This window comes from Trifolium pratense, linkage group LG6 (assembly GCF_020283565.1).
Source record: "Trifolium pratense cultivar HEN17-A07 linkage group LG6, ARS_RC_1.1, whole genome shotgun sequence".
NCBI classification, from domain to species: domain Eukaryota; kingdom Viridiplantae; phylum Streptophyta; class Magnoliopsida; order Fabales; family Fabaceae; genus Trifolium; species Trifolium pratense.
This window is the reverse complement of record NC_060064.1, coordinates 10484269-10509035: the sequence shown is the minus strand read 5'-3', so window position 1 is coordinate 10509035 and position 24767 is coordinate 10484269. Positions and strand designations below refer to the sequence as shown.

Genomic DNA, 24767 nt, shown 5'->3' with positions numbered 1-24767 from the left:
TTTATTAAAAATTCTTATTGTAGGAATTTAAAATATAAGTGTGTTTTTCATTCTATATTGTATATGAAAAAAAATTAATAAAAGAGATTTATTTGTACTCTTATTCACTAACAATATAAAATTATTTTAAGCACACGCTTTTAGAAGATATTTTCATTATTAAAATATGTAACAGTATAATTTTCTAAATTTTCTTCACAAATATTTAAATAACAACATCCGATTGAACTCCATATAATTTTTAATTTCTATTTTTAACCTTCCAGAGAAGGCAGTTTGATATTCCAAGTTTGACCAAAAATTATTACTATCAGAAATTAAACTTAAGCTTTCCCGAAATATTTATTTTAAAAAAATAATTTATTAATCACTTGAGCCTAATATGTTAGTTTTAACCGTGCATAATTTTATTTTTTTGATTTATAATATAGTAAATAATCAAAGTTAGAATTTTATCCATAGTACCTAAATTTCTTATTATTAGATCAAACCTAGTGATTTAACATATATATATATATATTACACATGAACAAAAAGTAGACAGACAACAAGCTGCGCTGCTAATTTTTTTTGAATAGCAAAACCCAATTTTTGAAATACTACATCTCCAGACCTAGGCATCACGACATTACAATGCATGACCTTTTGAACTCTTTTCAAAAGGTTTACAGCCTCTGATGTTAGAAATTCAAAAGTGTCGAAAGCAATGGTATAAAAACGTGTTGATTGTCATAACATGCTTTATCATGTTTAGCCATCTTGCTTGAAGCAGCTTTGAGAGCTGCCCGTCCCATAGTAAAATCTCCAACCCCTAGTCCCACAAGTGGGGAAACCCAGTCAAATCTACACAAGCATGTTTCCCGCCTACCCATCCAAACACTAGAACATCCGTTGGACGAAGTGTCGATCTCGCTTCTTGTGGGTCAGTCAAGAAGTTCACTGGTGCCTCTTTCTTCATAGAGATTCCTGCACGCCTAAAAATATCAAACAACACATCTCTGACCAAGTCATGCCTGTATTTAAACCCGGGAAGCTCCCTATAATGAACTGCATGATCCTCAAAAGTGTCGAGACACGCTTTACGGCAAATAGGAAAGACCTCATCCTTAAGAAATATTAGAATCATGAGGCGGTACCTAAGGATGGTACAATACTCAACCAGAGACATGTGTTGGTCTAACCCATGGATGGTAATAGTGATTTTGAACACTTTGTTTACCTATACTAGAACTTCGACCCGTGTGGTGCACGAGTCTAATTAGCCTAATATGTAACAAATAACAAAAAAAATTGTAATATTAAAAGGTATTTTAAAAAATCTTTATCGTAAGCAAAGGATGCAGATTTGATTCCCACTGTAGACAAATTTAGTACTCCATCCGTTCCTTTTTCTTTGTCGTTTTAGAAAAAAAAACAATAAATTAAGAAAGTGTATTTTTGCACCTTATCTTCCTATTATACCCTTATTTTAATTCACCAATAAATTCATTTTATTTTTTTTGCACACACTTTATCTTTCCAATAAATTTAATATATTATGTACCAAAAAAAAAACAATATGTTATGTACCAAAAAAAACTTTAGTTTTTCAAATATATATTAAATCTTTTACTGTTTGAACAATTACTCCTAAATATTTGGAATTTATATGAAGGTATGATAGACAAAATATAACCTTAAATTATCAAAAATACATGCAATTTGAAACAATTATTTTTTTTTTTTTCTAAAACGACAAAGAAATAGGAATGGAGGGAGTAATTTTTTAATTTAAAACTGCAATAAAAAAAGAGGGAAAAATGAGCGGGAAAAAGATTAGGTTTAGGGTTCGCGTATCGGAATAAGCTTATAATATATAAGAGAAGATTATAAATGCATTTTGATCATTTATCTTTTATTTGTAACACTTTAGTCCTTTTTTTTGTAACACTTTGGTCCTTATATTATTTATTTATGAAAAATAAAGGACCTAAATGTCACAAATAAAAAATAATAAAGGACCAAAATGTAAAAAAAAAGATAAAGGATCAAAGTGTTAAAAAAAATGATAAATGACCAAAGTATTACAAAAAAATAAGATAAAGGACCTCCAGTGTAATTTTGTCTATTATGATTTTTAACTTTAATCACAATTGAAGCACGTGCTCTAGTGGTTGAAAAACTTTATTGTAAGCAAAGGATGCGGATTCGATTTCCACGATAGACAAATTAATTTTTTTAAATATAAAACTGCAATCAAAAGAGAGGGAAAATGATTAGGTTTAGGGTTATCTTATCGGAATAAACTTAGAATATAAGAGATATGAGGAGATTATAAATGCATTTAATATTAGGTTAACATATTAGGATTTTTAACTTTAATCATAATTGAAGCACATGATCTAGTGGTTGAAAAATTTTATTGTAAACAAATGATGTAAGTTTGATTCTCATTGTAGACAAATTAAATTTTTGTTTAATATAAAACTGCAATAAAAAGAGAGGGAAAATGATTATGTTTAGGGTTAGCTTAAGAGATATACAAATTAAAGTGATATGATTTTTTGTGTTTTTGGTATTGCGGAATTTGGTGGGATATAATTTTAAAGAGAAAACTCTCCCCAAGTATAGGGTTATATGAAGAAAACTAAAGTTCTTATTTTATTCATCATGCTTATGGCTCTATATATAGAGCTACATAAGAAAAACACTAATCTTATAATAAATTCTAAACAAATCTTAAATATTCTAAACAGAAATATAAATCATAAACCCTAATATTATTTTATTTCAAATATAAATCTAAACTATATTTAAATATAAAATCTTTCAAAAAAGATATTTAGGGTGCGTTTGTTACAGATTAAAAAAATAGTGATTTTGATCTAAAATAATTTAGAGATTAGATTTTAAAGATTTTTAGAAAAGTTGAATTTACTTTGTGTTTGTTTATTATAATAAAAATTAACTTTTTTAAATAAAATAATCTTTATTTTGTTTGGATATAACTTATAAAAGTGATTTTTTTTAATTACAAACAACTTTCTCCTTTTAATATTTCTTTTCTCTCTCCTCTAAAAAAATCTATTATTTTATAAGCTACTCTAAGTAGCCTCTCATTTTTAGCTATTTTCTTATTATTTTTAACTTCTGATTATTTTAAAAATTTGTAAAGAACAGACGCAAAATAATTAAAAAGTGATTATTTTTATAAAAAAAAATAATTTTTTTCTAAAATAAGCTAACAAACGGCCTCTTAGGCATTTTTCCCAACATAAAGGCATACAAATTAGTAACGCCTAGTGCACCGACAAACTGAGGTAATTTGGGATGAAATAAGATTACATTATTGTAACTTTCAATTATGAATTATGAATTGAACCCATACACCAAACTTTTTGTTTTTTTATGAGCCACCGCCATGCTTGCACTGTTTACTAGCTACCACTACCAGCCACTTTTTTCAAACGTGAAAAGGGTAACAAGGAGGAGTCAAAATTGTGGTCCACAATGATTTTTGAAGGTAAAATAGGGATAAGGTGGCAGACAACTCTTCGTCTAGGATGTGCATGAAATGAATCAAAAACTTTAGAAACAAAGAAAAATGAATCACGTGGTCCATTTTTGTTTACTTTGAAAAAAACAAATATAAAAGGTGATCAAAGTCGGTTCAGTTGATTAGAAATTCACTCATATTTTATAAAGTTTGAAATTAATTCTTTAGTTAAGTTCAGGATTTTCTTCTGTTGTTGGACAATTGGTAAGTACTTCCTTGTTGGCGTGAATAGATCTTCTCCATTTTATTCTCTTAATTTTTCTTAATTTAAATGTCTATGTTACACGTTATTCTCTTAATTTTTTCAATTGTAATGATTCAGGGTTTATTTGAATTAGTTTATTTTTGAGTTTATGCGAACCAACTTATATAAATAAATAAATTTTTATATATAATTATAAGCTTTTCAAAGTAGTAAATGATTAAACAACTTTTAAAAATATAACTTTTGTTGATTAAAAATTATGAATCAAGATAAAATTTTATTTGCTATTTTCACAAATGCAAAAATAAGCCAAATTCAAATAACAATTTTCTTGTAAGCGCTTATGGAGCCTTGTTGCTTTTGTGAGTTGTATAGGAGTCCACCTCACCTAAATTTTTATTTTATAAAATAATTTTTTTTTTATAAAAATAAAATAAAAATAACCATCATATGGTTACACGCTTATGGACATAATACGAAAGATTCCAAAACTCATTCTGCTGCAATTTACGGAATAAAATAATTGTTTGCTGAGTTTTCAACTTCACCATAATGCCACTTTTCAGCTCTTTTTTATTTTCCCCCAAAATTGAAAGCGACTGTTGGGGAAAAACACAGAAAAGAACAAAACATCAATGACATGTTAGGGAAATAGATTTTCCACTGTTTTTCTTTTACAAGAATGATTTTAAAAAGATTTTGATGTTTGATCATTAAAACTAATTTGTAAAATTTGTGAGGGACAGTCAATGGATTTGGCCTAACCAGTGGCGGAACCAGGAATAAAAACGCGGGTGGGCCGCTAAAATAAACTATAATATTGCAAATTAAAATTTAAGTAGTACAACTTATCCAAAAAAAAATATTAAGTAGTACATATAAAAACAAAGTTGATACTAGAAAATTAAACTACATACCTTAAAATAACACTCTACGTGTATCTAGCGACGCGAAATCATCAATAATACATCTGAACTAATACTTGCACTAATTTCCCTTTCAATGAAAACAGTCATGCTATCTGCTAGAAACAAATGGATTAGGGTTAGGGGATTACAATCAACAAAGATTAACAACAATCAATACTTTAAGGATAATATTTTCAAAGATTGTAATCAATTTTAGTTTGTTAAAACATTCTCAATATCAAACCACATGTTTTAAAATTGCTTCACAATTCACAAAATTTCCAATAACAAAATCATTCATTCAAACTAAACAATCAAAAACGTGAAGAATAGAGAAAAAAAGTGCTTACCTTTCTAAAAACAGAGAAGAAGTGTCACAAAGAGGGAGAACGATTCGCCGTCGACCGTCGACACCGATGAATGATTTTAAGTGAGGAGATGGTCGTATTTCACAGAGGGTTAGAGGCGAGATGAAGTCGTGTTTCAGTGAGGTTGTCGGAGACGGAGAAAAAACGATCGAAGCCGTCGAGAACGAGAGAACAAAGCTTCAGGTACGGCGGTGTTAAACTTAAAGAACAGAGCGCGAATGAAAGAAGGAAAACATAGTATTTCTTTTCATATAATTTTTTTCAGGGGTAGTATAGTAAATTCCCATGGTATGAAATTTTTTTTTTTTTGGGGGTGGGCCGTGGCCCACCACAGCCCCCTAGGTCCGCTGCTGGGCCTAACTAGTTAAGAGATCACTTCACAAATTCATATTGCAAGCAATTTTTAAAAATTCAATGTTTTTTAGGAATTCAAATTTTAGGTCGAAATTATAAGTTCGCTCATAAGTCACTAAAATTATAGAAACGAGCTTGGCTGTAACTACTTAACTGACTCCTAGACCTAGGTGAGAATTCATATTTCGTCTAAGCCACTAAAATTTTGTTTGGTGGACATACATACCAAAATTATTAAGTAAGATATTATGATCGAAATTCGAATATCGATTCTTTCATTTTATGTGTGTTGAGTTTTCAATAATTTGTCATTTTATCTATCTACCAAAAAATAAAAACCATGGGTTTGTTATTTATATGTTTAATTAACCAATTGTGGTCATAGGCGTCTCCACCTATAGCTGAAGGGGGTCAACTAAACCCCCCGGATTTTTTTTATAAAAAAAAACACATATATCTCTATATAATTTATATTTTGAACCCCTTCATTTTTTTCTATTACACCACTGACCCAACTAAACTCAAATCATTATCACAATAGGGAACCGTTATCGCATTGAATTATTTTATAATATTGTGGACATGCAGCTTCAAGAACTTAACAACTGTTTTAATGAGAAAAATAGTCGGTTGCTCATTTGTATGACTTGTTTGTGTCCAACCAACTTGTTTTCTAGTTTTGACAAGGCAAAATTGATTGAATTTGCAAAGTTTTATCCAACTGAATTTTGTCAAACTAGATTGATGATGCTTGATAATTAACTTGAGACTTACATCGTTGATATGCATATGAGTGTTGAATTTGCATCTTTAAAAAGAATAAGTGATCTTTAAAATAAATTGGTTGAAACTAAAAGGCTTATTGTTTATCCGTTAGTTTATCAACTTTTGAGGTTAGCAATGATTTTGCCTGTGACAACCGTTGAACGGTCATTTTCTGATATGAAGACAAGAATGCACAATCAATTGGGAGATGAATTTCTAAATGATTGTCTTGTGACTTATATTGAGAAAAAAGTGCTCGACAAAGTTGATAACGAGTTGATTATGCAACGGTTTCAGAACATGACATCGCCTAAAGGACAACTGTAGAGCATATATATATATATATATTAATTTTTTGAGTACTATATAATTCTTTGAATATATATTAATAATATATTATAATTATAATTATTGATTAAATTTTAAAAGTTTGAACTGCTGATCAAGTTCCTGGCAACGCCAATGATTATGGTGTGAATCTCATTGGTATTTTTAGCTCTTCAAACCGTTCATTTCGGCTTGAAACAATGCAAGACATTAGCAGTGCTATATCATTTTCAGATGTACCTGTCAAATTTAATTTGATCTAATTACATTGTTATTGTCATCATACACGATCCATCCATGTTATGCAACATTAAACTACTACATCCTTATAAGCACATTAATACACATGACCACACGTGCCAAAGCCAAAAACTTGTAATAATAAAATTCTAAACCGTCCTAGGATCGAATTTGAAGCCTAAATAATACTACTAGAACTATTAAATCATCATTTTTTTCCTGAAGCAAAAAATTACTCCCTATGATCCTTATCATAAGTAAAAATTTTATTTTTTAATTCATATTGACAAGATACATCTAACAATATATGAATTTAAAAAGTAATTTTTTTATAAATAGGACTAGTTAGAGTATATATATTATGTGTTAGGTATCAAGTGTGAGTGGTTAAGTTTCAAATCGACTATGAATGAGAAGAATGATAGATTTATAAGAGAGTTGACTCATTAACCTAATGCCTTAAAATTTTTGGTACAGATGTAGTGTCTCTCTTTTTTATGGTTCTAGAACATTGACACTATTATTTTGATGGGGGAGCGAGAGTGAATCCTAGTATTGGATCAACTTTAGAACGTGCTTAAGATTTTGGGTGGAATTCTTATGATTTTAGAGTATTGACTTCATTGTTTTTATCGGGTTCCCTCGATATTATGTACTATAAAAAATAATCATTTGATTTTCTCCTATGCATTGTATGCAGTACGTTCACATGCTTATAGTGCTCAGTGGAGCCACGTTTCAGGATCCAGTGTCTTTTTTGTCCTAATTTTCAACAACACCACCTCACCACTTTCTACTATGGGACCAGTGGATCAGAACACAGATCTACAAATTCAAAAATAAATAAACACCCCCCTATGCAAATTTTACAACTGCTTCTCCAGCACTTGCCATTATAGCACACCCCAATAGAATAAATAAAATCTTTTATAGTTTCAATAATACTACTACCATGTGAAAATATTATTATTAATATTTCAATATAATATAATGTCACAAATACATAAATATATCCACTTCTCAATTTACATAACTCGTCCGAACAATAGTGGAAATAAATAATTGATACCATAAACAGAAATGTCACAACAATGTGACATACTAGTATTTTTTGAAAGCATATAAATAAGAGAACAAACAATAATAAAAATAAAAATACAATATCATATATCATATGATCATAAATATTTAAATGTCACGGTCTCTTTTGCATTCAGGAGGAATTTGAGGCAAACGTTTTCTATCAGTGCAATAATTGTAAATGGTGAATTTTTCACGAACCCATCTTAGTCTACGCCATTGAGCAGCATCAAGATCACGAAATTCAGGTTGATCCCACCATCTTTTACCTTGTGTAGCACAGAATTTTGCTTGAACAGAAGCTTCACAACCATCTATGTGGAAACTTTTGTATCCTGCTATGAATGGTGCTTTTGACCAATCTGTTTTCTCTAATCCACCTCTTGTTGCCCAATCATCTGCATTCCATAAACTGTTGTAGATTTTCATTGGTTGGTCAAATGGAAATCTTACTCCTAAATCTTTGCTGTTCTTGAACACTCTAATTGGTACATCATCCACAAAAAACCTGCACAGCCAATCATAGATTAAGATTAAATTAATTACATTATTTTAAAAAAAAAATTATTTTAGTTAAAAATGACTTGAATGTGATGTGGTTAATGTTTAAACCTCATTTCAATCGACTTATTTTTTAATTTATGCAAAATAATTTTTATATATTATTTATAAGTTTGTTAAGATATTTATGAAATAATAGTTTATTAAGATACATTTTTTACTTTAATGAGAAAGTATGAATTGACATAAAAACTTATTTATTTAAATAAATTATTTCGTAAGCTCAAAAATAAGTTAATCTAAATTGGCCAAATACGTTAAATACTCTCAGTTTCTTACTATTAAAAAAATAAATTATTTTTAGCTTTATTGAAAAACTGATCATTTATATTAATCAATAAAACCAAATACACCATACATTTTAAATTGACAATGTTGTACTAGTGTGGTTTTGTCAAACTCATAGCAACTTTAAAGATGCAATTTATAAATCTGAAAAATGAACTAGATTTAGGTGTGTGATGAAAAAGGGTATGAAAGAATGTTTTAAGACAATAGTTTCATCAAAGTATACTTACACAATCTGGTACATGTTCCATAGAATGGAGTATCTATGAAACTCTTTTGTAGGATCAAACCAAAGAAAGATCCTTTGTTCTTTGTTACCTTGACCACCAGTGAACACATTTGTTTGCAAAATGTAAGGTTGTCCTGTTCTGTTCCCCAAGAACTCAAAATCTATTTCATCATGTTCAGCATTTTGTGAAGATAGCTGTAAAATAGTTCCAATCATAAAAAAAAGTCATTCAACAAAATACTAAAAATAGAAACAAAATAAATTTTTAGTTGAAATTTTCCTACACATACATAGAAAGCAGTAACTGTTCCAGCTGAATCACCAGGAACCATCTTAATGTTCATACTAAAATGACCAAACAAGTATGAACCTTTGGATTGAAAACCAGTACCTGTTCAGAAAGTAGTTAGAAAAATTAACAATGTCACAATTTTTTTTTAACCCAAATTCGGCCAAAATATAAATTCTATGTTTTGCATGATGGTGGATATGTCAGAATCACAGTGACCTACTATGATTTTTCAAAACACTACATTCTGTAATTTCTATAAAATCACGATGGATCTCCGTGATTCTGACATACTCACTAAGTGGAAAGAATAATGAAGTTTGTTAAACACTAACCAGTGTACTTATCAAGATGAAGCTGAATCTCAGAACCACCATTGAAGTATTTGATATGATCAAAAGCCCAAGTAGGGTAATAGTTTCTACCAAATGGTACATCCACTGGCTTCCTTGGAGGAGCACAGAATGAAGAAGAGATTAGTGATGCTAAAATAATCAAACAAAGGGTCCAAAATGAAGAAGCCATTTTGTTTTAAGTTGTGAAATATTGTGGCTAAGACTTGGGTATTTATAGGCCTAAGACCTTAGTTTAAAGGGTTATAGACCCATGTTCCTCTCTGTTTCTTTATACTTATCTTGTTCTTTTATTTTTAGTTTTTAAATAATTTTTAGTATTATTTTTCTTGGGGGGTGGGAAGCAAAAATCATGTATTAGGCTTTGTTATGATTTTAGTGTTGGAACCAATTGATATTGGGACCCTGTTACGCGTTTATTATTATTTGTTGCTAATTAGCTAGCTAATCATCCACCATTTCTCAATTAGAGTACAATACTTTTACAATAATATGTATAATTTTTTAGAATATTTGTCTGAGTTACTTCACTAGCTGTGATAATTTTCCTTTTGTGACCATGTACATCAAAAGTGTTTCTGGAGCACTAACTAAACATATCAAAAATAAAAATAAAATAAAAATAAAAAGATAACTTTTTTAATTTTTAAAGTATTGAACAATTTCTATATAATTTTTTTTATTAATATGTTTAACTATCAAGAACTCTATATCATTTCTCTAATTTTAATTTAGTTTTTCTTTTTATATTACCTTTGAAAATTCGCGGAATGTTAGGGGTCAATTAGCAATTTAGCCCCTAAAACTTTTCAAAAATTTCAAATTGTGTCTTTGGATGATTTTACTAAAATTTAGAATTTTAAGTTATTCAAATGATTCAATTGAATTACCTTTATTTGTAAATGTACTTTGTTTGGATAGAGTAATAAAAGATTTCAATGTTAATATTTTTTTAGGCACTTATATAAATTTTAAAAGTTTTGGGTCAAATTTAAATATTGAAATTAGGGAACAATTTCAAAAATTTAAGCAGCTTATTTGCACTTTTTGAAATATATTTGGGAGTTTAGGACCAATTTGAGTTAGGATTGTAGACATTCAGATTGGAAGTGACCAAGTTTGTGATATTTGTAGCATTCAAAAGTTTCTTTGTTGAATTCCATGCCTCTACCTCCATGTCCTCTACCTCTGCCACTACGTTCTCTTCCGCACCTTCCTCCATTGGAGACATTGAGAACTTGTCCATCTTCCTTTTGACCTTTCATTCGTTGCTCGTGCACAAGCAAATTACTTTGTAACTCATCAGCAGTCATTGCAGTCATATCATTGGAGTCTTCAATGAAACACACCACATAGTTGAATCTTGAGGTTAAAGAACACAAGATCCTTTCAACAATGATACCTTGTGTTAACTTTTCACCATGAGCATTCATCTTGTTAGAAATTACAAGTGCTCTCGAGAAATAATCTTCAATCGATTCACCAATCTTCATGTTGAGAACCTCAAAATATTTCCCCAAAGCCTGCAATTGTGCCCTCTTAACCTTTGTGCATCCTTGATACTTCTGGCGCATTGAATCCAAAATGTCTTTGACAGTGTCACGAACAAGAATTGTTTCAAAAATTGATCTATATATCAATGGCTTTAAAGTTTAAACAGATAGTTTTTAACTTCAGATCCTTCAAACGACTTTCATCTGCAACTTTCTGATGTTCTTGCGTTGCACTTTTAGGTGTAGTAATCACACCATTCTCAATGAGATTCCAATACTTTTTAGATCTGAAGACTCTTCATAAACATAGCTCATTGATCATAATAACCATCAAATCTACGAATGGATGGTTGCATGAAATTGCTTGATTCAACCATGAAAACTTGAAAGAAGAAACTTTGTGAAACTAACGATCTTTGTGTAACTAACTAGACAGAGAGAGAGAGAGAGATAGAGATAGAGAGAGAGAGAGAGAGAGAGAGATAGATAGAGAACAAATCGTTACAACCAGACTCTGATACCAATTGTTAAGAAAATGAAGCTCTTTAACGTTTTATTTCACTAGCAAATGCCTTTTACAGGAAGAGTGCAAAAACAAAAAACATAACAGAATAATAGACAAACATACAAGCAATCTCGCTTAGCGACTAGACACTCGCTAAGCCACACAAACCAAATAACTAACAGATCAATACAAACAAACATAAGAGCTAACACAAAATCCATAACACTTTCTCTATTCATTATTTCCTTTCTTTAAATTTAAACTCTCAATTTCGAAAATCTACATATTTTTTGTAACAATAATATTTTTTTTCAAGAGGTACGATTTAAACCCAAAAGTGCCCAAAACATTGAATTGTTTAAAATGATTATAATTTAAGAGTTTAAAGTATATGTTTTGTCATTATAAATTAAGGATATGGATCCTCTCCAACCCTTTCTCTCAATTTCTTTATTTTGTCCTCATCTCAACCATCCATTCATCTTTTTTTCTTTCTTCTGCATTGTTCTTTTTTTTTCCCTTCGTGAATCAACAATCGTTAGATTAGAAAAAGGAAAAAAGACCGAACACAAACAACATAAGAGGATCCAAATCCATAAATTAATTTCACACCATGATCGATATGAATCAACAATTCATCTATTTATACCATTAAAATGGGGTGCATAGTTGAATAATAAAGAATCCGGACTTAATATGTCTGATTTAAAACTCCAAAAGTTTCGTCTAGTGATAAAATGACAGGTCTTAGATTCGAAAGATCCTGAATTCGAATTCCGCTCGTGCTCTTGAAGAGAAATAAATTCAATTACTTTATAAATGTTCTAAAAGCTCTAAAGTCTTCCCCCTTAAACTGTGACACCTTCCCCTCACGCTAAATTTTTTATATAAAAAAAATGTCCAATTTAAAAATGTGTTAAAGAAATTTTAAAAAAAATGTATAAATGACTAGTAATAACATGACAATTCACGTACTTCTATTATTATTATTATTATCATTTGAGTTTTAGTCCCTGCATTTTAAAAACATTTTATTTTGTCACTGTACTTTCATTTTACTTTAAAAATGGTCCCCAGACCTTTTTTTTGTTGTTTAAATGACACATTTTTGTTGATCTGTCACTGTTGACTGAACTTTAGAGTTGATGACTAATTTAATTTTGCAGTGAATCGATCAAAATATCCTTAAATAAGTAATTTTTTAAAAGTAAAATAAAATTGACACATCATGAAAAAAATGTGCCACTTCAACAAAAAATGAGTTCAGGGACCATTTATAAAGTAAAATAAAAGTGTAGTGGCAAAATGAAAAAATTTTAAAGTGCAGGGATTAAAACTCAAATGACCCGTAAGTACAGAGACCTTTTGCATATTTAAGTCTTGTTATTATTATTATTATTATTATTATTATTATTTTGAAGCTGCACATCTATTATTTTTTGAAACTTAAAGTGCTCCTTCATTGTATCAATGACACATTGCATCAATAACGAGGCTCATCAAAACTTGCTTTCAAGAAGTTGCGTAATAGATGGAACAAGCCTTTGATAAGGATAAAACCTGCAAAACTAATATATAAAATTCGTAAATAATTAATTTCAACTACAACTAACATGTCCCAATAAAAAAAAAACTACAACTAACATGCATATTTAAATAATGGTATCTCATAAATGATTAACTAACGTTGATTATGTGTACGATATACATTCTCGAGTCCCTTATAGTGTCAATTGAGTCTTCCCTATCAAAGGGATCTTCTCATGTGTCATGTTATAAAGATGATGCTAAGCTTGTCCATGTGGGTTATATGACCTTGATTATGAAAATGGCAGTTGTAGTGGATGAAGATAGTTAAGAAGGATTCCCTACATGATCCACAATGACCTACCCTAACCATTTTAAATAACAACTTCAATTTAGAGAGAAATATAATATCTCTCTCTGTCTCTCTATTATATACATACTGAGATTCTCGCGGAGCTCTCTCGTGCATTCTCAAAGAAATTGTTTAGGTGTCATTTAATTAGAAAACTTGGTTACGTGACATTCAATTGAATCTTCTCTAACCCATTATTTTAAAAAAAAAACTTCTCAAAAAAAGGAATAAAAAAAAATCTTCTAAAAAAAATTTAAAAAGAAGGAATAAAAAAAGATCTTCTAAAAAAAGGAAAAAAAAAGATTTTCGTATATAAAAAAAAAAGATCTTCGTATCTCCCATTTTTCTATAAAAATTAATGGTTTTGTGCTTATGTTTATTTCTTTCTTTTTTTTTTTTTTCATTTTGATAGGATGGATATCACGGTGGATGCGGAGGTACCCAACGACAAATAGTTTTGTTCGCAAAGGTGCATGTTTACTGAGCATTTTTTTTTATTTTTGCTTTTATTACTCAATTATCTATGATTTTTTAATTTATTGTTGAAAGACCTTATATTGTTCAAAAACTAACCTCATTAATAATAACCTTCTCATTCATTATCCTAATTTCCATCTCTATCTCTATTATATACACTAGCGGCCAGACAGCGCCTATCTATGTCTAACTGCTATTATGTAAATTTATGTCAAAAAAAATACATGCATTATGTTATGGTGAGTTTGTTAATAAAAAAATTTTGCTGCTAAAAAAAGTCTTATGTTCTGGTGAGTTTGTTATAATAAAAGATTTTTGGTGCTAAAAAAAAATCAAGGTATTGTTGGTATTATGAAAAGTTCACACCAATTGTTTTTGTATCCTCTTTATATATAGGTATAGAGGTATATATTAGGAGATTCCACGGAGCTCTTTCATGCACTCTCAATACAAATTGCTTAGGTGACATTCAATTAAAGAGTTTGCTTATGTGATATTCAATTGAATCTTTTTTTTAAAAAAAAATAATTGAGTCTTCTCTAACTGATTATAAAACAGAAAACTTCTCTAACCCACTTTATTGACACTAGCAGGTCAGGAAGGCGCGTTCCACGTCTGCCTGTGTCTAACTTATATGTCCACAAAAAAAATCTTATGTTATGGTCACTTTGTTAATAAAAGTTTTTGCCGCTAAAAAAAAATGCCTTTTTTTTTTAGGGGAAAAAAAAGGAATTTTATTCAACTTGAATATAAATTACATTGCCTTTATCTTTTTGGATAACAGGCCAAACACAAAAAGGGGATGTTAGTGGTCCATTCCTTATTGGGCTCAATTTCGGCCCATTTAGCCATTTCATGGGCAGCTTAGTTTGCCTTTCTTTGAACCCATCTGATATCTGATCTAGGGTTTTCCTTTAGGAAAAGCTTGCAGCACCGCACTGCTCTTCCCCAGCTCTTGCAAATATCTTCTTGTCCCTTAACAACTTTAATAATAACTTGCGAGTCTAATTCAAAGATCACACTCTATAGCATCCATTAAACCCATAGCTTCACCAGTAACAATGTTCGTTGTCCCTTTGTGAGCTCTAGTTGCAACCCCGACGATGCTTCCATCCGGACGTCTTAGAACCAGCCCCGTCGACCAATGGCCATACTGCTTAGGTGAGCATCCACATTGATCTTCAGGGTGCCCCTAAGCGGTAGACTCCAGCTGATGTCGTTGCTGCAACCGTTCGTTTTCACTCGAGGATCTTGGATTTGCTTTGGCAGCATTCACCTTGGTGTTCTTTCTTTCCATTGTTAGCATTTGATTCAATCTGGTGAAGATTAGAGGAGAAACAACAAGTATTTATAGACAATTTTTCGCCCAAAGCCTAGCATCGTTATTAACGGCCCGCAATAAATGCAGGGACAGTTGCAACTACCTAAGTTTGACTGACTTGGGATTCGTTTTTATCTTTTTAATGTTTAATCTTTGATTAATAAGTTCGTTAGAAAGGGGAATGTCAAAAGTAGGCGGTACATAAAGGGAAATAAAACTTCATTATCATGGGACAAAGTACAACGAAATTGCAAAATACAAGAAGCAAAATACAAGGGAAATTCAAAATACGAAATGAAAGTACAAGCAAACATCAAGCATCAAAAGAAAAGCAGGCAAACTAAAGCTTCACTCCACAACGGGACCTCCTAACTCCTTGGCATCAACAACGGCAATATGGTGCATCTCCTCCAAAGCCCGTTTTTCCCTCTTCGCCTTTACCACATTGGCGTCAATTGGTTTCAAGTCCTCCCCCAATTCCTTTTGTTTGTCCAATAGGTCCATTAAGGAGTGACACCTAGAGATCAACTTGGTCACATCGTCTCGGATGTCTCCCTGAAGAGCCCTCTTCCTCTTCAGGAGCGATTTTAGCTCCTTATGCAGCAGTTCAAGACGGTCATCCACCCTCTTCTCCTCATTAAAACATATCCCCAGAATTTATTCTTGAACAGCCATTGTTTCCTTCACAATTTCAATTTGGCTGTTAACAGCTTCCGTCACCTCTGTGTGACATTCCTTGACGTTTTCCACAGCATTAATGAAGGAAGCATCATAAGTTAGCCCCTCCTGAAGGCGGAGAACGCTATCCAAAAAGCGTTTCTCCTCCTTGTTTAGCCTCCAGGAATAATCATTAAGTTCTATGACGAATTCACAGAAGTCATCAAAGTTTTCCACCAACTCTTCCGTATCAATGCAGAGCATACGGCAGAGTCTCTTGATGACAGGCGAGGCCGGAGATTGGCCGCACTCAAAGGAAGAACCTGTAGTAGACATGACATAGAAAAATTTGGGTAAGTTTGTTTGTTTGGAAAGTGGTGATCAAAATACAATTCGAAGTGTTGAATTTATAGGAAGAGGAGCATACATCGTGGGATTCCAAAAATGAGTTAGTGGGTAACCCTAATAGCAGTTATCTCCTTCAAAACGCGCGGCAAAAGGCGTACGTGCGAAATTTCGAAGGCACACACTGGAACGTGCAACAAGAATATGGAATACGTGTCCCCCCTTTGCGACATAATAGGAACATGTGCTTAATCATTTGATACAAGCACTTCACCTCGTCAAGCTTCGTGCTTGGGGGGCTGTGGACCGGACAATGGGCTAAGGGACAAATCAATTAGGCCCAATAAGTCCAAAAGTAACAAAGCCCAATCAAAATGATCCATGAAGACCCAGTAGGCGAGATGGCGAGACTACCAGACGTGGCGAGATGAAGCAACATGGCGCCAGCTAGTTTTGATTGATGAACCACACCCAGATATCTTCTTCTCCCAAATGGTCAACTGCTTAACTTCGCGTGGAAGAAATCGTCACCCCCATAACCTCCATAGCTTGGGGACGAAGGAAAGGATAAAAACCCTATTCTTGCGCTGGCTCGCCGGAGAAGACGGTGGTGGCCGAAGAATCAGGAGAGCAGACTTGGAGAAGAAGGTATTCACAGCCTATAAATAGTCTCATATATTTATTGTAAAGGAGGATCACATTTTTATTCGGTCTATCACTGATCATCTTATGTAAATTTATTCTCACATTATTAATAATATAACCCCCCTTAAGTGTTCACCAGAACAAAAAGTAACCCCTAATAAAAAAAAGCAAAAAAAAAATAAAATCATTTTCTATGTAAATTGTAAATAACATAAACAACATATAAAAAATAATTATCATCAAATATAACATCAAAAAGAGAAAAAATGATAAATATATAATAATTATTACGGGGTTCAAAATTTTGATTACGATACCGCTGTACACTCCCGTACATGGGTGTGAGCCGTCTGTGAAGAGAACACTTGCCTATCGTAAATAAGAACAAAAAAATTGTGAAATAAACTTAAGAGAACACTTTTTTTTTCCCAAAAAGAGGCGTAGCAAAATGCTACCACCTCAAAATATATAAAATATAGATGAAATTTAAGAGAACACTTTTAAGGCTTAAGGCAATATTTAAAAAGTGTAGCCTATTAAAATAAATAAACAATTGAACGCCATCCACAATGCCACTTTCCATTGATCGACGCGTCATTCCGAATCTAGCGACCACAACAGGTCCCACAAGTAGGGTATTTTGGAAATTTATTTAAAGGTTAGGGTAGTTTGGAGTTTTTTGTATGTGTCAGGAGAAATTAGAAAAAAAAAGCGCACATAAACAATGTTAGGCACGAAATTCTGTTAAATTTTTTTATTAAGTTATTTTTTTATTCTTTTTTTGTTTTAAATAATTATAAAATGATTATTTTAAAATTAATAAATATATAAAATCATAAAAAAAAATATAGTAGAAGAACATTTAACTTATATAATTAATATTGCAAAAATTATAAATTACTAACAATTAAGATAATACAAAAACATAAATAAAATTATTTTACATTATCATAGATCTATCTAAGTGCCACATGGTGGAAGTTGACGATTTCAATCGGGTAAGCAGCGGCGTGTTTGCAATTGAAGAACCGGTTCTTCTTCTTCTTCTTCTTCTTCTTCTTCTTCTTCTTCTTCTTCTTCTTCTTCTTCTTCTTCTTCTTCTTCTTCTGTGTTTAGATCAAATCTCGCATAAGCTAAAAAATAAGACAATTCAAACGGACCCTACATGTGTTTAGAGAAATATTTGACAATAATGACTAGAGTAGTCTTGTTTTTTTGTATTGTATTTCGAGGAAGAGAGATTATCACCAAATTGAACATTTTTTTTAGTTTTAGTTTTACAAATGACATGTCAAATTCAACATGTAATTGAATTTGTCGAGAATGGACCCTCTCTTTTAATTTATTGTCTCCATCTCTCTCCTTCGTATTTTGTTTCTATTTCTCTCTCTTGATTTCTTTTTAATATTTTTTGTCTCTCTTAAATAAAACTGCTAATGGGTTAGTGAAATGAAAAATATAATTTGGTTCAATTGTGTTTTGAATATATGTAGTGGAGGGAGTAGAGTAGCTAGTAGGAGCGTGAAAAAAGGTGAGATAGAGGAACATGATTTTCTGCTATGCTGTTATGGCTTTGAGCAGTCTGATTAAAATAAACGGTTGATATTGTTTTATTGCGTGAAAATGAAATTGAAATTGAAATTAAAATTGGTCAATTTAAAATTAATTAATGGTTGAGGATTACTAAAATAATTATTATATGAATTATAGAGTCAAACTTTGTGAAAATATTACGGAAGGAAATTTTCAAATTTGAGAATTATTGGAAATTTAGAAATATAAATATGGATAAAGGTTAAAATTGTTAAAAAAAATTTGGTACAGATTGTTAAGATATTTTTACTCTTGAGTAAACTAATTAACTCATTTGTAATGACCTATGAAGCACGGACATCTCTATGATTAGGCGTGTCGCGGTGTCCGACACTCGTATGACACTCGTACGACACGTGTCGGATTGGTTAGACCGGTGTCCAAATAAAGTCAAATTTTCCTTTACTTAGACACTCCTTTGATCGGTGTCCGACACCTGTAAGACATTCACACGACACGTGTCGGATAAGTGTCCCAAAAACAATTGTTTTTTCTTTACTTATACTCTTCTTGCACACATATCATACATATCTATAAGAGTTAAATATGTGTCGAAACAACAATATTTATAATTTTTTCGATAGTAGATGGATAAATAAAGGTAAAATATTATTATATCTTGTTTTAAAACATTTTTTTAATAAATAACTTGTTCAACTTATACTTACGTGTATATATTTTGATTCTCAATTTATATCTTTAATAAATATGTAACGGTGTCGGTGTCCAATATTTTTTACATTAACGGTGTCGCCGTGTCCGTGTCGTGTCGCAGTGTCCGTGTCGGAGTCCGTGCTTCATAGGTAATGACTAATGAGTAGCTATCTCATTCGATGGATGTAAGATTTTTGGGATAATAAAATAAGATTACTATATTGTCAAAAAAATAAATAAAAATAAGATGACTATAAAATGATTATTGCTAAAAAAATCTTATTTATTTTTTATACTGAATTTTATATTTATTTTGTCAAATAACTCTATTTCACATTTTCCATAAAATTTTAATGGAAAGTTGAAGAGTGTATGTGCTAAATGAGGTTGGAATTTAAAAAAGAATAAAACAATTCATTACTTTTTTTGGTTTTTCACCACCAGTTTAATCTGATTCGGGGGTCAGTTCTGACATCAAGTGGTTCCAGCCTACTCGCGATCGCAGTTGCGGGGGATCGAACCGTGGTCCTCCCTACCAAGTTCAGCACCAATCACCATTGAACCAACTAACGATTGGTAAAACAATTCACTACTTCGATGGAAAAACTTTATGCTAAAATAACACTTAAATGTCCCCGTGAGCTTAGCTCAATTGATATGGAAATCGCACTACATGTGCAGGAGTCCGGTTTCGAACCCGGGACACTTCACTTATTCACATTTAAGATATATTTTCTAGCTACTAGGCTACTTGAAAAAAAAAAATCCACTACCTTGGCGGGAGAGCATTTTTGATACCCACCTTCTCATTACTTTTTTTTTCTACTCCATAAAGGAACCGCTTTTACCCTCTCCTTTCCAGAGTTACAGGGTTTTGTTTTTGTTCATCGAATTATTATTACTTCTCATTTTACTCTTAAACAAACCACCCTCTTTGATTTTGAGTTGTGTTTCTTATTTTTTTTTTTTGTGATAAAACCTTTCGGTATTTGTTATGTGTACATGTCATTTTCAATGTGCTGGTAGTTTCCTTATGATTAGGTTATCTTTATAAACTCATTCTTGTTGCTAGAGCGTGCCATTTTTTGTCTAAAGATTTGGCTTTTCTTTGATTAGTAAAGTGATATGGTGGTTATGTAAGTTTTAAATAGCGGTTGTGATTATAATTGCAATTAAGTATGTTTTAAATAGGGTTTTAAGAGTGGTTCAAAAAAAAAAAAGGGTTTTAAGAGACGATGGTGCATAGCGGTCTTTGATATTGTAGAAAATTGTGACCGAATGCGATATCTGATATTACATAGAATTGCATAGATTTGCGATTAAATGCAACCGATGTAGCCTAATCCTAATCGCAATTACATTGTTGTTTCATCTACCCAAAAAACCGATATGTCGCTAGCAAGATCGCAATTTAGGATTTTAAATAAGATTTAAGTGATGATGGTGTTTCGACTCAAAAAAGTCCCTCATGATGAAAACTAAAATTTTTTCAAGTTCTCCAAAAACTAAATTATTGAATTCTTTTGGAATTCATAATGAAAAATATAATTGAGTTTTCTAAGTTCTTCAGGTATTAAGTTTATTGAATTAAATTTTTGGTTTTTTTTGGGTACCTTTCTTTTTTACTTTAATTTTGTTTTTTTAACTAAAAAAAGAAAAATGTTAACATATGCAACAACGACACATGTTAAGAAAACAAAAATAGAAATAATATACGGGTGCATTTAACTTTTTAACCATTAAATTTTTTTCTAACCCAATTTTCCATATTTAGAAAAATAAATCAAAATCCTATAACTCACAATGCAGAAAAAAAAAAAAAAACAAAAGTTTTCATTTTTTTTAGACAAAACGGTAGGTTTGATTTGAAATCTTAATTATTCAACGTTCAAATCACAAACTCATAAATCATTCTCCAAACTCAAAATCTCTCAATCCCCAAATTCTCTCTTTCTATCTCTCTCACACTCCTTTGAAACACAACATTCCTTTTTAACTCTAAATTCAGAGATAGTTTCTTGATTAGGGTTCTTTGTTATCACTATCGCTACTTTAATCTTTTATTATCACTAATTCATAATCAATTCATTCTGCCCAATTTCTTTTCTCTTTGCGACACTCTTTCCTTCTCCGTCATTCATCATAACGCAACGCTAAAAAAACCTCACAACAGGTTCGTGTAACTCGCTCACTCGACTCGTTCGCGTAACTCGTTCTCTTCGGTTTCGATTTTTTCATCATGCCGAAGGCTAAAGTTGATTCCAAACCCGCTGATAAGAGGTAAATCGTTTCTATCCGTTCTTTCTTCTTTTTTCTTTTTTGCGATTTTCTGATTTTGATTTTTAGGTTTTAGATGAACAATTTTCATCAACAATTTATAATGAGTCGTTCGATCTGGTTTTTATTTCGATTTGAATCTTGAATTAATTTGATGTCCATATATGATATATCTGCTTATCATTTTGTTGTTTCACTTGGTTTTTTTTACTTAAAAATGATATTTTTTTATTGCCATATTATCTTACTATTCATGATAAGATTCAATTCACGTTTCTGAAAAAAGAGTCTTCTGATTCACAATTTGAATCTTGATCTGATTGATAACTATTGCGTCGAGCACTTAAATCCAGATATTTAGAATTGTTTCACTCAATTCTAAGTTTTTTCTTTGCTTATGTTCCTATCATCTGATTTTGGGGATGTTTCAACATTGATTTTATTTAGGATTATGAGATATAATTATAGTTGAAAGTTTTTGTCGTGTGAAAGAAAGCAAAACAACCACATTCATTGTTCATTGTAGCAGTGTAAAGTTTACCATATGATCTTGCAAATTCTATTGTTGAAATTAATGAGTTTTTTTGGAATTTTATTATTTCAGGGCACCACGATGGGCTAGTGTGAACTTAGGAATTTCATTTGCATGCAATGTTCAGGGATTCACCGGACTCTAGGAGTGCATATATCAAAGGTGTATATACATTTTTGTTCCTTCACAGTTTAGAAATTTTATAATGGCTGAACCTTCTGATTTTGTTACAAGGTGAGGTCCACAACTTTGGATACATGGTTGCCAGAACAAGTTTCTTTCAAGAAATGTAAGAAACTATACATGGAATCTATTTCTTAATTACTTTCTTTGTGAAATGTATATTGAGCAAATTATTAGATACACTGAGCAACTATTTCTTTCACTCCTATAGGACATTACGTAATTTTGATTTGATCGATTAGATCTTTCTTTACTCATGGAAGATATCGGTGCTGCCAAATAGCGGCTATAACACTATAGCGTAGCAGAATGTTAACAACTATTGCTCCACGATACGCGATTCAGTACAAAGTGTTTTAAAATAACTGCTTTAGCTGCACTATAAGCCTATAACACTAGCATAGTGAAATTTTAACGAACCGCTATATTTTGCAATTGACAGTGCTAGAAGATATTATAATTGTTACAAATGTTGTTTGGCTAAATTGCAGTTGCGGTTGTGACTTGTGATTATACTGTGACCCTTAATACTATGGCTTAATATAGTCGTAATTGAAATGCTGTTGCGAAAATTGCAGTTGCGGTTGTGACTTGTGATTATACTGTGACCCTTAGAACTATGCTAGCAACATCAATGTTCTTATATTAAGGTAATGTGATGGATGTGTCCCTCGGTGTCCCTAAATTGAGCTTATGTTCCTCGGTTTCCCTAAATTGAATATATGTCCCTCGGTGTCCCTAAATTGAGCCTATGTCCCTCGGTGTGCCTAAATTGAGCTTATGTCCCTCGGTGTCCCTAAATTGAGCTTATGTCCCTCGGTGTCCCTAAATTGAGCTTATGTCCCTCGGTGTCCCTAAATTAAATTGAGCTTATGTCCCTCGGTGTCCCTAAATTGAGCTTATGACCCTCGATGTCCAAATTGAGCATATGACCCTTGATGTCCCTAAATTGAGCATATGACCCTTGATGTCCCTAAATTGAGCTCATGTCCCTCGATGTCCCTAATTTGAGCTTATGGCCCTCTATATCCCTAAAATGAGCTTATGTCCCTCGATGTACCAAAATAGAGTTTATATCCCTTGATATCCCTAATTTGAGCTTATGTCCCTCGGTGTCCCTAAATTAAGCTTATGTCCCTCGGTGTGCCTAAATTGAGCTTATGTCCCTCGGTGTCCCTAAATCGAGCTTATGTCCCTCGGTGTCCGTAAATTAAATTGAGCTTATGTCCCTCGGTGTCCCTAAATTGAGCTTATGACCCTCGATGTCTAAATTGAGCATATGACCCTTGATGTCCCTAAATTGAGCATATGATCCTTGATGTCCCTAAATTGAGCTCATGTCCCTCGATGTCCCTAAATTGAGCTTATGACCCTCTATATCCCTAAAATGAGCTTATGTCCCTCGATGTACCAAAATAGAGTTTATGTCCCTCGATGTCCCTAAATCGAACTTATGTCCCTCGGTGTCCCTAAATTGAGCTTATGTCCCTCGGTGTCCCTAAATTGAGCTTATGTCCCTCGGTGTCCAAATTGAACTTATGTCCCTCGGTGTCCCTAAATTGAGCTTATGTCCCTCGGTGTCCCTAAGTTGAGCTTATGTCCCTCGGTGTCCCTAAGTTGAGCTTATGTCCCTCGGTGTCCCTAAGTTGATCTTATGTCCCTCGATGTCCATAAATTGAGCTTATGTCCGTTGGTGTCCCTAAATTGAGCTTATGTCCCTCGGTGTCCCTAAATTGAGCTTATGTCACTCGGTGTCCCTAAATTGATCTTATGTCCCTCGGTGTCCCCAAATTGACCTTATGTCCCCAAATTGAAATGCTGTTGCGATGACTTTATACCGTGTGTACAAATAACAATTTAGAACTATGCTAGCAACATCGTTGTTCTTTTATTGAGGTAATGTGCTGGATGTGTCCCTCGGTGTCCCTAAATTGATCTTATGTACCTCGGTGTCCCTAAATTGAACATATGTCCCTCGGTGTCCCTAAATTGAGCATATGTCCCTCGGTGTCCCTAAATTGAGTCTATGTCCCTCGGTGTCCCTATATTGAGCTTATGTCCCTCGATGTCCATAAATGAATTGCAAACCCGCTGATAACAGGTAAATCACTTCTTTCCGTTGTTTCTTCTTCTTTTTCTTCTTCTTTTTTTGCGATTTTTTTTATTTTGTATTTTAGGTTTTAGATGAAAATTTTCATCAACAATTTGTAATGTATCGTTTGATCTGGTTTTTAATTCGATTTTTTTGTTGAAGTGCAACAGGAAGAAAATAGATGAGCAAAGCCGCTAAGGATCCTACCAAACCGAAGTAGTTACAAAGGATATAATCCCATCTTGAATTGTGGTTCGTTATAATAAATCACTGCTTAAACTTAGTGTAGACAACTACTTATTTGTCTATCAACTTTATATAATCAAACCTTTATTTTCTTTTTTTACTTTTTGTCGTATGATATATGATTTGAATCTTTAATTAATTTGATGTCCATATATGATATATTTGTTTATTATTTTGTTGTCTCACTTGGTTTTTTTACTTAAAAATGACATTTTTATTGCCATATTATGTTACTATTGATGATAAGATTCAATTCACGTTTCTGAAAAAAAAGTCTTCTGATTCACAATTTGAAACTTGATCTGATTGATAACCATTGCGCTGAGCACTTAAATCCAGCTATTTAAAAGTGTTTCACTCAATTCT

The 24767-nt window shown here is 31.9% G+C and overlaps 1 protein-coding gene and 1 long non-coding RNA gene across 3 annotated transcripts; one reads left to right on the top strand and one right to left on the bottom strand.

The window, feature by feature from the left end:
* Positions 1-7657: 7657 nt before the first annotated feature.
* On the bottom strand, positions 7658-9750 carry LOC123889752 (xyloglucan endotransglucosylase/hydrolase 1). Its single transcript, XM_045939237.1, has 4 exons — positions 9485-9750; positions 9151-9251; positions 8862-9055; positions 7658-8290 (listed from the first exon to the last, which is right to left on the bottom strand). The coding sequence occupies exons 1-4, from the start codon at positions 9672-9674 to the stop codon at positions 7891-7893; spliced, it is 885 nt and encodes a 294-aa protein (XP_045795193.1). The 5' UTR covers positions 9675-9750; the 3' UTR covers positions 7658-7890.
* Positions 9751-20959: 11209 nt separating this feature from the next.
* On the top strand, positions 20960-24518 carry LOC123888108. Of its 2 annotated transcripts, none has more exons than XR_006801961.1 (3): positions 20960-21351; positions 21953-22169; positions 24326-24518. It is a non-coding gene; the product is annotated as an uncharacterized LOC123888108 (long non-coding RNA). The 2 variants fall into 2 exon arrangements; XR_006801962.1 differs by having other exon boundaries at positions 24318-24332.
* Positions 24519-24767: the final 249 nt, after the last annotated feature.

Coding starts and splice junctions, on each gene's coding strand:
- LOC123889752 (XM_045939237.1), bottom strand. CDS start 9,674: ATGGCTTCTTCATTTTGGACCCTTTGTTTGATTATTTTAGCATCACTA. Junction 9,252..9,484: donor TCATCTTGATAAGTACACTG/GTTAGTGTTTAA, acceptor CTTTCTGAACAG/GTACTGGTTTTCAATCCAAA. Junction 8,291..8,861: donor TGGAACATGTACCAGATTGT/GTAAGTATACTT, acceptor TTGGCTGTGCAG/GTTTTTTGTGGATGATGTAC.